At 35.8% G+C, this 12,777-nt stretch overlaps 1 protein-coding gene across 5 annotated transcripts; it reads right to left on the reverse strand.

The window, feature by feature from the left end:
* CFAP96 (cilia and flagella associated protein 96) lies at positions 1 to 12,586 on the reverse strand. Of its 5 annotated transcripts, XR_014896622.1 has the most exons (9): positions 12,321 to 12,586; positions 10,291 to 10,479; positions 9,033 to 9,252; positions 6,321 to 6,458; positions 6,164 to 6,239; positions 4,725 to 4,910; positions 2,523 to 2,695; positions 1,780 to 1,863; positions 544 to 593 (listed from the first exon to the last, which is right to left on the reverse strand). XR_014896622.1 is itself a non-coding variant. In XM_085311348.1 (8 exons), exons 2-8 carry the CDS (start codon positions 10,385 to 10,387, stop codon positions 545 to 547), a joined length of 939 nt encoding a protein of 312 aa, XP_085167474.1. In that variant the 5' UTR covers positions 10,388 to 10,479; positions 12,423 to 12,586; the 3' UTR covers positions 1 to 544. The 5 variants fall into 5 exon arrangements, 4 of the variants coding, with proteins under 4 accessions (XP_085167474.1, XP_085167473.1, XP_085167475.1 ...); XM_085311348.1 differs by lacking the exon at positions 1,780 to 1,863 and having other exon boundaries at positions 1 to 593; positions 12,423 to 12,586; XM_085311347.1 differs by lacking the exon at positions 1,780 to 1,863 and having other exon boundaries at positions 1 to 593.
* Between the last annotated feature and the right edge of the window lie 191 nt (positions 12,587 to 12,777).

The following is a 12,777-nucleotide window of genomic DNA, read 5'->3' on the forward strand; positions in this document are numbered from 1 at the left end:
CTCATTGTAACTAAAAGATATTTCTTAAGACAGTTCTCACACAAACATAGATTCAGTAGGGTTGAGACAAACATCAAGTTTTATTTCTTCCAAAGGGAAACAGTGACCTTAGTTTCACTATTGGCAATATGTGACTTATTTGGTAAAAATATATATATTCATACTCACTTTAAAAGATATGCTCTTTCCTCCACTGCAATATGTAGTTACTTTAAAATCTAAATTACATATTATAAGGTTTTGTAAAAATACATTTCAGAAACTGCGTTAAGCTGTAAGATATAAAAATAGCTTATAAAAAAATCTAACCTTGGACTTAATAAATACATAATTTTAAATTTATTTTAAATTGAGATTTACAAACAAAAGATTGTATTCTCAATAATTAAACAGATTGGATTGCCCTATATGTCTTAATTTCACTTTTCCAATTTTTATTTGCTTCAAACATTGCCTAGCAACCATATTAAGAGTTCTGCCTAGCAACCATATTGAGTTCAGAGTCTAAAGAGTATACACTTTATTTCACCTAATATGTTTTTACCTAATATGATGTCAAGCATGCAGTCTTGTAATTCATTACATTTAATGATCTGAAAAATAAATGAAGAGAAACATTAATTAAATGTGTAGAATATCCTTGTACAAAACACTTTTTTTTGTAAAAGATGAGAAACAGGGCTATCTCCAATCCTGTAAAATAAAAATAATTTATAAATTTATTTTTTATTATTTATTAAAAATAATTTATAAAAAAAAATAATTTATATAAAAATATTTAATGACCTGAATCCTTGTGAATACCAACTGATTTCAGTAGAACTCTACATGAGAGCACAAATCCACACTAGCAAATCCAATTGTAGGATTAGGATCTGAATATCAGAAGATAGAATTTCTATTCGAAAGAAAACAGAAGCAACACCCAAAGCAGGTGTTTTGAAAAAATATTTCCCAACGCCATTTCTTAAACTCTAGGAGCTGTGAGTTTCACACTTAAAATAAGTGCAATTCACAATTCTCATTCTATTAAATTTAAGAAAATAAAGCAAAAAATACATTTTTTTAAATTCTTAAGAGGGAAATAGTAGTGGAGAATTTTAAATACTAATTTTAATTTCTCTGTGGGAATTCAGTTGGATTTGAATTTGTTCTGAGTTTACAAATAAATGAGTTTAAATGAATCTGTCATTACTGTATCTGCAAACACATAGTAATTCTTCATAATCACCTGCCTTTCAATTTTAAGACCTACTTCACATATAAATTTTTTTTTCCAATAAAATATCTCATTTGGAAATATGATCTTTTAATCAGTTGGTAAAATAATAGTATGAACAATTACACTGATAAAAAGGCTACTCAACYGGTATACCATTCTTTCCAATAGTATAAAAGGACCAGCGCATGCATGGAAGGTTGTACAGTGTTCCTAGTTACCAATGTTTTTCGCGTACCTATCTTCTTATTTCTTATTTTCACTTAGTAGTAAGAGGCAATAAGGAACAATATGTAGCTTCTGTTTTAGGCTTTTCAGTGTAAATAAAAACTTCAAACTGTCTCTGCAACTTAAAAAATGATCATGCAAATTCAGATACATGGTGAAATAATGAAATGAAATCCCCAGCCAAATCACAGATGTGAAACAGATTCCACTAGGACACCTTTTTCAAATACTAATCAAATTCTCCTTAGATATTYCATGTTACTGCTGAAGCATGCAAATAAAACCCCCCAAAACAACAAACATGCAAAAACCCCCCACACATGCATCTTTACTTAGCTCTTCTATATGCAAATCTTAGAAGTGTGCATTTGAAAGTATTTTCTCTAAATAATCCTAAAGAACATGGTCTTGATTATCTGCTTGAATTATAATAGAAGCAAAGAGAGAAAATAAGTTCATTCTAAATATAAATTATACCTCACCAAGATTAAAAAGTAATGAACTATGTGCTCATACACCCTTATATACACATACATTCTGTACCCTTGCTACAGAAATTTTAACGTTACATGTTGATATCTTTACAGTTAGGAAAACTAATTTGAATAACACAGTTTYAAAAGCTTCACAGGCTTAGGTCACCTAGTATTATGTTTGCCAGTAGAGGGAGCCAATTATATTCTATAAACATACTGGAAAACAGAAAAGAAATTTGTTTTTAAACACAGAACATTCTGGGTCTTTTTATATTTAGCAAGTCAGGAAAAATTTTAAAACTTATTTTAACACTATATTTGTACAGCTCAGTTTCAAAGGTCACTAGGATGTGTACAGCCTTTTAAAATAACCTGAATTTACAAAAAAAAAGCAGGAATAAATCTTGAAAGTCAAGTTCCTTATATCTTATCCTTTTGCAAATAGTTAGTTCCTCCCAAGGGAAAGAAAACCTAATTACTTGTATATAATTTTAATTAGTTAGTTTTAAAAGATTCAATTACTTTGGACAGTAATAAACAGCTGGGCTAATGACCTTTGGCTGACAGCATACATGAAACATGAACTTAAAGTGGCTTACCTTGTGACATTTAAAGTCATTATGCTTGCAATAGGTCTGCTTTTTGGTCCAGCAGGAGGATGAAAAATCTGTCCCCGTTTATTAGTTGTGACTGCCATAGATTTTTTAATTACATAAGGGTCAGCAGAATGGCTTGGATAAGGATCAAATGTACCTCCTTTCATGCCCCCTGGCTGAAAAAGAGAAAACTTTTCTAATTGTCAATCTATAACATAATTGATTTAATTATTTTTTATGCAAAAGCAAGGTATGAATACTGCCTAACAGACTGCATCATATTATATAAAAAACAGAAACCACATGCTGCTTAAACTTGCACTGGAAACTCCTGGGAAAAGTTTAGTAATTATGTTGATGAATTCTTGATTTAAAATGTTGGTTTACAAGTCTCCTGAATTATGAAGAAAGGATCTTAAAAGTGTGATGGAAAAAGTAAAAACATAAGCTCACTAAAATGAACTATTATGCTGTAGCTAAAAATGGTATTTTAAAGTCACTATTAGTTTGCTAGCACACCCTCATGTCCACAACAAGTTTACAGATTGTTACARAAGGAAAGACTTGGGCATTATCATCAGTGTATTTTCTGACCTATAGGATTGGCTTTTCCTAGCAACATCGTGCCCATTAGTACTAAAATATTGGGAAATTTTAGTTAACAGATATGTAGASACCTTCTTAATTCTGTGCAATCCCCTAGTATAGCTAAATGCCAGAGTGTTGAGGCTGCACTCCTGAAAAGTGCTAAAGGAAGTGATGCAACAAATCAGTTGAAACAAGTGAAGACATTTCCCCAGAAGAATTTATATAGCAAAAAGGAAATGTGCAGTAGCCTGGGAAGCACATACAATTTAAATAGTCAGAGACAGTATATATGGCATGAAAAATGSAGAGCCAGGATCAGCAGCACTGTCAGCCAAAGGACATGCTGAATTTTCAGCAGCTGACTTTTAGGAATAAATCAACATTCCTGAAGATCTCAGATGCCTTATCTGTGAGGCTGAACACAGCATAATGTATGCATAAGCATTCTTGTTGCCTTTTTCTGAATACTTATATTTTCATCAYTGGCATCATCTTCTAAGATGAATCAAGGTCAATCAAATCAGTCAACAGTGAAGGACAGAGTAATTGGAAAATGGTGGTTGGCAGAGCACAGTACTAAATGATTGCTAAACAGAACTCCAAAATTAAGAGCAGAAAAGTGACAGRTTGAGGGAGTGTAACTATATTAGGTATCTAGAGTCACTTGAGAGAGAGTTTTATTTATCTATCTTAAACCCATTTCAAACTGACATTAAGATTTAGCCTAAGGTGAATGGGGTCTTAGTATCTCATCTCAAAGAGTAGGTCAAGAGACATAGAAGAGATGAAGTATGCATATTTTCACTGTTTTATAGAATGCAAGAATCTCCACTTAGTAAATGGACTAATGAAGGATGATTTCCTTTGCCTCATATGTTCCTATATACCCCCATGACAGTAATTTCAGGCTTCATTTCTTATGTCTCCCAAGCACTCCCCACCTATATTTATTCCCATCTCTCCTCTCCTTTTCTCCTAACTACTCAAGAGGTRGCAAATTCTGAAGCTGACTCTAAATCTGTATCTGCTGTTAGACAAACAGAACAGATAACTCATGAGTTTATATTGCAGCCTTTCCCTGAGCAGAGGCACTCTGCTGAGTCTTTCTGCTCTTCTGGCCRTGCATTTCTATGACACTTGTAGGAACTATCCTTTAGAATTTTGCCTAAATAGGCTGGGTGTGATCAACAGGTTCAAAAACAATATGCAAGGAATCCATACAGAGAGTACAAAATAGAAGCATATTTCATTTTGCAACAGTAATCCAGCTTTACTGATGTTTATTGCATAATCTACCTTTGTATCTTTTTTCCTGCCATTATACAATCAATTACTGTATGGTAACAACACTATGCAGGTTTTTAAATAGAAGAGCCAGTTTCAAGTAGCTTGAAAGGTGATCAGTTCTCTTTGGTATTAGGTTGGGTCAAAAAGCATTTCATTGCTATGTAAATTGAAAACAAAGTATACTGAATAATACCTCTTGTATTTTCCCCTGTAAGACAGTAATAGTAAAACCAAACATCGAGTTCTGTCTTAGGTACTCTAAGCAAAGCTTGTAGCAGGAAATACCTGAATACTTGTCTCTTGTATGTAGTAGCTATAAAATAAACTAACCTTTTTAGCAGGAGAACTTGGTTTAAAAGGTGGTGCAGTTTTCTTTCCTGGAGTTTCCTGGAGTTGCTTCACTGGTGGCAAAGGTTGGTTATTAAAATAAGGATTCATGTCAAAATACTCCTGGGGATAGAGATTTAACTTGAAAGGCCCTCCTTTAACCAAACGCCGATGTTCCTCTTGTGCTTTCTGTAAAAGAAGTACTTTCAAAGAATAATCTTGAGCATTTTTATTGCATATTATTCACATAAGAGAAAAGTTGAAAGCATTTAAATTCAGCCTTGGAGAATGCTCATTGTAAYTTCCTTTGCTATTGTTTCATCAAGGTATTTTATATACCCACTGTATAATGGAGCATACAGAGACATGGACCAGAAGCACAACAATCACTAGGAAATTACAGTAGGAAAATGCTTAGGAAAGTATTGTATATTTTAGATTCATTTAACTGTGTTGTGTACCTGTATCTTGGGCATACATGTGTAAATACATGCTTGAAAATTCTGCTTTCATGCATCCAAGTTGCATAAAACCTTGGCCATACTGCCACTACATTTACTTGGGCTTGGTGATAAGATATCCAAAAACATCTCCCACATTCTGAGCAGCTCACTAAATTGGTTCATTTTTATCTTGGGAGTTGTAGATTATTCTTCCCAGATTGCATTTTTTAATAAAATAGGCTAAAACTAACATTGCAAACAATTAGAAGATGCATGAAATGCATCATTACTAATACAGTATCACTGAGGTGATTTATGCTAGTGTCTCAGAGCAAATTCCCTATCACTCTCTCTACCCAGTTCATAAGAAACTATCCTGCATCCCTCTTTTCTCGGTGCTCCTCACTATCTGCACTGAATGCTTAATTTTGACTCCAAGTTTGCCTCAGCTGCAGTAACCAAGTTGTTTCTTCTGATCTTGTTTTTATCATAGACCAAAAAAATATATATCTGCTGCCATTTTTCACTACATATGATGAAAATATACAAGTTAACTAAAATCAGTGCAAATTTAGTAGCTTTCTTAGATTTATCATCTTTTGTGATAAGAAGGAAGTTTTGTTCTTATACAGCATCTAGCATAATGAGGCCCCATTCTACTTATAACGATGTAGAAGTAGAATTCTTGTTCTTGCTATTGGTGTTATTTGGCCATTATTACAATTGTTGTTTAAGAGCTTTAATAAACAAAAGAAAAAGGTCAAGCCCTGAATGGTGGCATTTTGGCAGGATATCCCCTGTTGTCTAAAAGGAAAATAATAAGTTAATGATAACTAATTTTGTTTAYAGGCTGGTAATTAATTTGTTTTCCTTCTACTACTGTGCAAATAAGCATTGGTCACTCCAAGAAAAGGAAACACCACAGGGAATAAAAAGTTCATGTAAATTGTAATAAATAATCATTGCACTAATACATAGTAAAGACAACTGTTTTTTTACCTTTGCCTCTATTCTTTCTGCTTCATACACTTCAGGTGCATGTGGATATTGTTCACCTATGGTAACATTTGCATATCTGTAAAAAGAAAATGAATGAATGAGAAGTACAAAACAAAAACCAAACAACAAACGTATAATAAAATACTTGAGAAGTTACCCATATCCAGTTCCTTTTTTTCCTGGATTAGTATAAAAATTCTTTCCAGGAGAAGTGTATTTTTCTTTGGCTTTCAGTTGTGCACTAAAGTATGCATATGGACCTCCTATGGTTCCATAATAGCTGCCCAGTCCACATCTAAAAAGAGCAAATAAACACATTAATTAATGTTTTGCAAATATTTTGAGCTTTCCAGATCTAGTGTACTAAAATTATGTTAAGCAGAAAACCCAAACAAATAACATCTCAAAAAATAAACATAAAACTTCAGATCCACTGTGCAGCAATTTTATGTACARCATTATGGACACAAATGAAATAGATGGCAGCAAAGATGAAGGTCTGAAGCTCCTTAATAACACAGATAGGCTTAAAAAGTCTGACTTTTGGTTTTGTTTCAATTTTGCCTCAACAAGACGAAGTAACACTGGTAGACACTGATTCACAAACACTACAAATACATATTCACAGTTCACCACAAACCTACTGGATTGACAGCAACGCAGAGCAATAGGTTCAACTGAGTTGATGCAGGATGATAAGAGGATGGTCTTGCCTACAGRTGTACAGAGAACAGTAATGTATTGTCGCTATGACACGGAGTGGCAGGCCACATGGGGAACCTGTCCAAGAGGTTTATTTTTTTTCCTGGACATGGCTCGCAATGTTAAGGACTGGCTATCTTTCTGTCTTCTCACTGAAGGAGATTAAGGAGAGACAACTCATTTAGGAGAAACACAAAGCTGCAGGAATTCACAAAGATCTTTTTTTTTTAAGACTAACCTGAAAATCAGTATCTGCTGGAAGTATACAGTATCACCATACAATACAATCATACAACCACCAAAGGATAAAAGGCCCAAGAGAAATAAACTGATGAAATAGCTGGAATGGCAATTTGGTCCACTAAGCTGCATCTACAGTGGTCAAAAAATCCCATATGTAACAAAAATTGGGTAAAGTGACAATGAACAAACTTCATCTTGGCATTTCCTAGCTTTTAAGTGCTTTACAAACTTCATGATATCCTTTAAATGTCACCTTTGCTTGTTGCTTTTTATATACCAGTAACATAATGGTAGAGTATAGACAAATGAAGAAAATAAATGCCCAGACTTCAGTCACATCTTCAGAACATGGCATCTTTGCAACCTCTGAATTTGCAGCCAACAACAAATCTGGCTCCAATGTAAGTGCAAGATTTCAAAGAGCTGCTCATTATTCAGGCAGCCAAGAAAAACAGTGCTGATACAGCTGTGCTCTATTTCCTTAGTTACACTGGGAGCCAGTTTTGGACATAAGAAACCTATATAATCACTCTCCATAACTGCTTGAGGATTTTTATTAGTAAGACAGTCTAACCACTCTCCCAGCCTCTGCTTTGTGCTACTCTGCCAGTACAGATTTAGGAGAGGATAAAGAACCTATCCAAAGTTCACGTCTAGAAGAACTCAGGAGCCTTACAACAAGCAAGAGAATGTGAGCTACTGTACCCGGAGCCAACATGCGTGTTTGTGGAGACAATGTGTGGAGGAGGGTGCCTTGGCAGGTTTTTGTTGTAAGCAATTCAGTGGAGAAGAGCAAACTCAGAACCCAGAAAGTGAACAGAATTGTCATCAACTGACACAGATTTGAAATTAGTGTCTAGGTGTTTCTGGCACTTAAATCCTGCTAGATCATTTGGTTGCTATAGAAGCTAAGTTGTAGTTGAAAGAAACTTTTGAACACTGGGCTCACCCGTTTTCTGTCCCACCAAAAATAGCCCACACATATCCAACAGAAAGCCTACACATGCTTACATTCATATTAAAAAACTAAGTTGTTTCTTTAACATACGACAGAAAATATGCTCTCTTAGTCCCTAAAATAAAATATATAAAATACACAAGAGGTAGACTCCAAACTTTCCAAACGCAAAGCTGTCGAAAGATGCAACTAAACATAACCATGAGACTACAAAAACCAGGCCCTGTACGTATATTGAATCCTCTTGCAGMAGCTACAAGAACAAGATTATACAGCTGTAGATGACTAACTAGTCTCTGTTTGTTACATATAAATAAGATATTTGAAATCAGTTGCACTGGCATTACTTTGTCATGCAAGTAATGTGCAAATAGCAAGGACATTTATTTGAATACTATTCTTCATATACTCCTTAGCTCTGTAACAACTTCTGATTATCCTATAAAATTATCAGTATTTTTTCTAGCAAAAAGATAATGTATATGGATTCTGTGAGAGAAAAAGTCACACTTAGCTAATGGCACATTTTCCTGACATCTTTTGCAATATACATACTCCCTCTATTTTGGGAGGCTCAGAAGTAGAAGGGAGAAGATACTGTGTCTGACAAGTGCCAACAGATTCTCTCTCAAATTAAAATGAAATATACACCCTTTTCCCACACGCATCTTCATTTTAACTGAAAATAAAAAAAATAAAGGTGAGAAAGCTGTTCACAGCAGCAGACAGATATATAAAACAGTACATAAAACCAAGGACCAGGAACTGATTTCTACAAGCATCTTATCTCTAATCGTATGTTGCTACCCATAATTCTATACTCATTACTGTGATTAGCACTATATCATGCATATCTTTCCAAAAGAATAATATCATATTCCTATTACAAGCATTATTATTTATTGGCAAAAAGTCATCTTTAACATATAGGAAGGAAAAAGATTTAAACATTTTCATAACACTTACGGCAATTTGTCTCCATTAGTGGGAAGGAAAGCTCTGCCCAAATTTTTCTTTGATTCTGCCAATCTATAGCGCCTCCTTAGCTGAACAGGATTTGAGTAGGCTTCACCATCGAAAATCCTCACAAACTGAGGCTCAAAATATCCTGCCTGAAGAGCTGACAATGTTTTGGTCCCCCCAGGTAACATCTGTCTGTTCTTGCTTGCAGCTTCATTAAAAGGGCCTTTAAAAAAGTAAGCACTGTAAATAATCATTTGATGCCATTACTTCTCTTAACGTACATTAAAAAACTAAGGTCTGGATCTGAGTGTTTCAAAGAGCTGGTAATGTACTAGACAGTGTTTGTCAAACTAGACAGTTTGAAAGAGAATGCTATGGGAAGGTATTCACAGTACTCAGCTTTAGCTTTAATCCCTAAACTTGCTTTACAAGAAATGGAGATTGGTGACATTAGGCTGGTGGCTCAGAGCTGAAGCAGATGCCTATTTGTGCACTACTAGTAATACTTCAGAGAAGCATCTCTTCCCCACCAGTTACAGAGTGAGACCAGACAGTCTAGTTAAGTGCCTTCAGTGAGGTGTTTTGTATTTGCAGCAGCTCAGTGTATTAGAAGTGAGGGGCTGGCAGACCRGTTCTGGTGGACATGTTCATCACTGATAGAATATCACAGCAGAAACATCTGTACTGAGAAGTCAGAATTATTTTGTGGTACCACTTCAAAGGGACTACTGAGGATCAAACTCTGACACCTTACTATTTACAAAAAATACCTTTCTCAATGAATAATTCTATTGAACAACAAGAATAAGAAAAGAAGAATCTGCTCAAAAAAGGAGTGGGGGGAGGGGAACTCACACATAAGTCCGACCCCAATACACAAAAATTGCAACACAAAATTAAAACTAATAACAATATAATTTTATAATAGAAAGCCTGCTGAAAGAGCACATACAAAAAATAGTTTATCAGAACAGCACAGATCCTCATAATTTGCAGATAATTAGTCTTAAAAATAAATACCTATCCTAAAAATTGTTATGAATCTATTATGCACATATATTTTTCAGTTTTGTGGTGGTGGATTTTTCCTTTCTTCAATATATTATTCCAACATATCAAGCATTTCTCTCAATAATACCAACCTTTGCAAAGAACATGTTTGAAAAGGTAGTTGCCTCTCAAAGAAAATGAAGTCTTTCTGCAAGCAAGATACCAGAGGTATTCCTGTTGCTAAATAGTGATTAAAATTAAATGTACTTACGCATATAGTGTGATACATATCTGTCTCCAATGGTAATATAACCCATTTCACTGAAGAGGCCAATCCTCTCCATATCACTTTTTCCATCTGCAGGCATGGTTGGATCTATGTGACAGTACACTGCACTGAAGAAGGTAGAAGCCTCCTTGTTTACTTGTTCTTCTGCAAAAGTCTATGAAGAGTCAACACCTGCAAACAAAAAAAAATTAACTATTTAAAGTAAAACACATGAAGTTTTTGATTAAAAATACTACCAATAAATTTAATCTGAGAAAAGTGATTGGCAGCTTTGGTACTCACAGAACAAATACACCATGTGGAATTTAGACAGCATCATAATATTTAATTTGTTAAGGAAATTCAAAGCATCAGACAGAGAAAATCTAATTTGTTTGTAATACAATTGGTGCAACTCTTACTGAAGTTACATAGCTTTGGTCAAAACATTAAAACAGATACCTTCAGAGTATTAAGATCAGAGTTTTTGGTGGCATTAATAGCTATTAATAAAATATGCCAAGCAGACTCCATCTTGTGGGGTGATCTCTAGCAATGGCTTCACTCACTTTCTAATTTTTGGCTTAGAAGTACAGTATATGGACAAGTCTGGGGTAAACTATAAAAGTTAAATTTGGAAGCCTTTTAACTGCAATCCAAAATCTGTTCATGGTAAATGCTTCCAATTTCTTGTTTATTTTAATGCAAAAAAAATTATAGTAAATTTCAGGTTTTCCTCATCATAACTCTCATCCGGGCCTGATAGRATTAAAGGAAATGCATGGTCAACAAGATTATGGAACTTGGCGACTTGAACACAGAGCAGGCCTAGCACTAAAATTACTAGGGATCTGACTCACAGAACTAAAACTAATAGAAACTAATAGAAATGGGAATTAGAATCAGCCGGAAAAAGAACTGCTGGACGAAGAGAATACGTGGTAAATTCACTAGGAATGGAAATTTAAGTAGAAGAAATGGTTTATCTAGCTGGGAAAGCTACTTCTTGAAAATCATAAAGTATAGAAATAGCTAAAAAATAAAAAAGTCAATGTTATAACACAAATAGTTGAATTTTTGTGTCCATACAGCTGACAAGAGAACAAGGAAGTTAAGCCATTATAGTGGAATACAGATTAAAGATAGTGTAGGTAAAGTCCGACATGGTATTAGTTATGAGGACAAAGGCAACATGGAAGATGGGAAGAGAAACTAAGGCAGAGAGATGAATATCAGACACTAGCTGTATCTGGCATGTGGGGTGCCAGAACAGAAAAGTAGCAGCACTGGAAACGCATGAAATACTGAYGCTAGAACATAGCGTACTATGGAAGGGGCAGAAATTTTCTTCTTATGCTCAGCAAACAGGACCTGACAGGATGGATAGCATGCAAAAGTTTAAAAATTTGTCTGAAGCAATTTTTTTCCCAACATTGGAGATTCACCTAAAAACAATATAAAATACACCATATCTTCATCGGTTACATAATGCTAGACTAAAGAAGGAGAAGAAATGAGGCACACTAGTTTCACTGTGCATTAGCAATATCGTGTAGCAATAAACAGGCAAACATGATTCYAGAGAGTCTTCCAAGGAATTTCTGGGAAAGATGAGAAAGTATTAATACATTGCTACCATGAAACGACAAAATACAAGCTTGAGAACTACACAAAATTCTGGTTGCCTGAACAAAAGAAAAAGCAATTCAAAACGGACCCTGTGTAGTTTAGCAAAGCCAAGCCTGGTGCGGCATACCTGCTGTTACAAAACCATCAGAAGAGCCAACATCTGGGAGGAAAAAGCRTTAATTATGCTGCCAGGCAACACTGGCACAAAATAAACAGGTGCAACAGGCCACTAGCCAACTGAGGTTGGAAATCAGAAGGGCTCCAGATCACAGGAGTGGTAAGATACTAGAAGAACTCTCCAATAAAATCTGCACAGCAGTAAAAGCAACTACTTTCAAGATGAAGTTTGGGTTGTTTACAGAAGGGGCACAGATGTGAGAGCAGAAACCAAGCTGAATCCTCACCCTTTAAAACGACAGCAAGAGCATTATCTATTTAGAGAGAAAAATATGTATAATACAAAACAGTGAGTGAGGAAGATACTGTATGATGCAGGTAGTAAGTACTTCCTACACCACGGCGCTSGCACGGCGTATGAAAAGACGGTGACCAAGCAGGCATCCCCACTTGCCGGAGCCCGACTCGCAGGAGCGTCCCGCCGCCGCGAGCGGGCTGGCCCAAGGAAGCGCCATCGCCCGCCGGCGACCGTTGCCCAGCGGCCGTTGCCCAGCGGCCGTTGCCCGGCGGCCGGGAGAGCCCAACACAGCAGGCACCCCTCCTCGACTCTCTACAGTGGTACGGCCCAAAGCAACTGCGGCTGCGCAACAGCACACAGCGCGGGGGGGGGGGGGGGGGGGGGAGAGGGAGAGAGTGACCTGCCTTCTTCCTCTCCGCTTACGCACGCGCTGTGCGGGGTGCCAG

This window comes from Rhea americana, unplaced genomic scaffold, assembly GCF_003343005.1.
Source record: "Rhea americana isolate MKP2758 unplaced genomic scaffold, rheAme1 scaffold_34, whole genome shotgun sequence".
NCBI classification, from domain to species: domain Eukaryota; kingdom Metazoa; phylum Chordata; class Aves; order Rheiformes; family Rheidae; genus Rhea; species Rhea americana.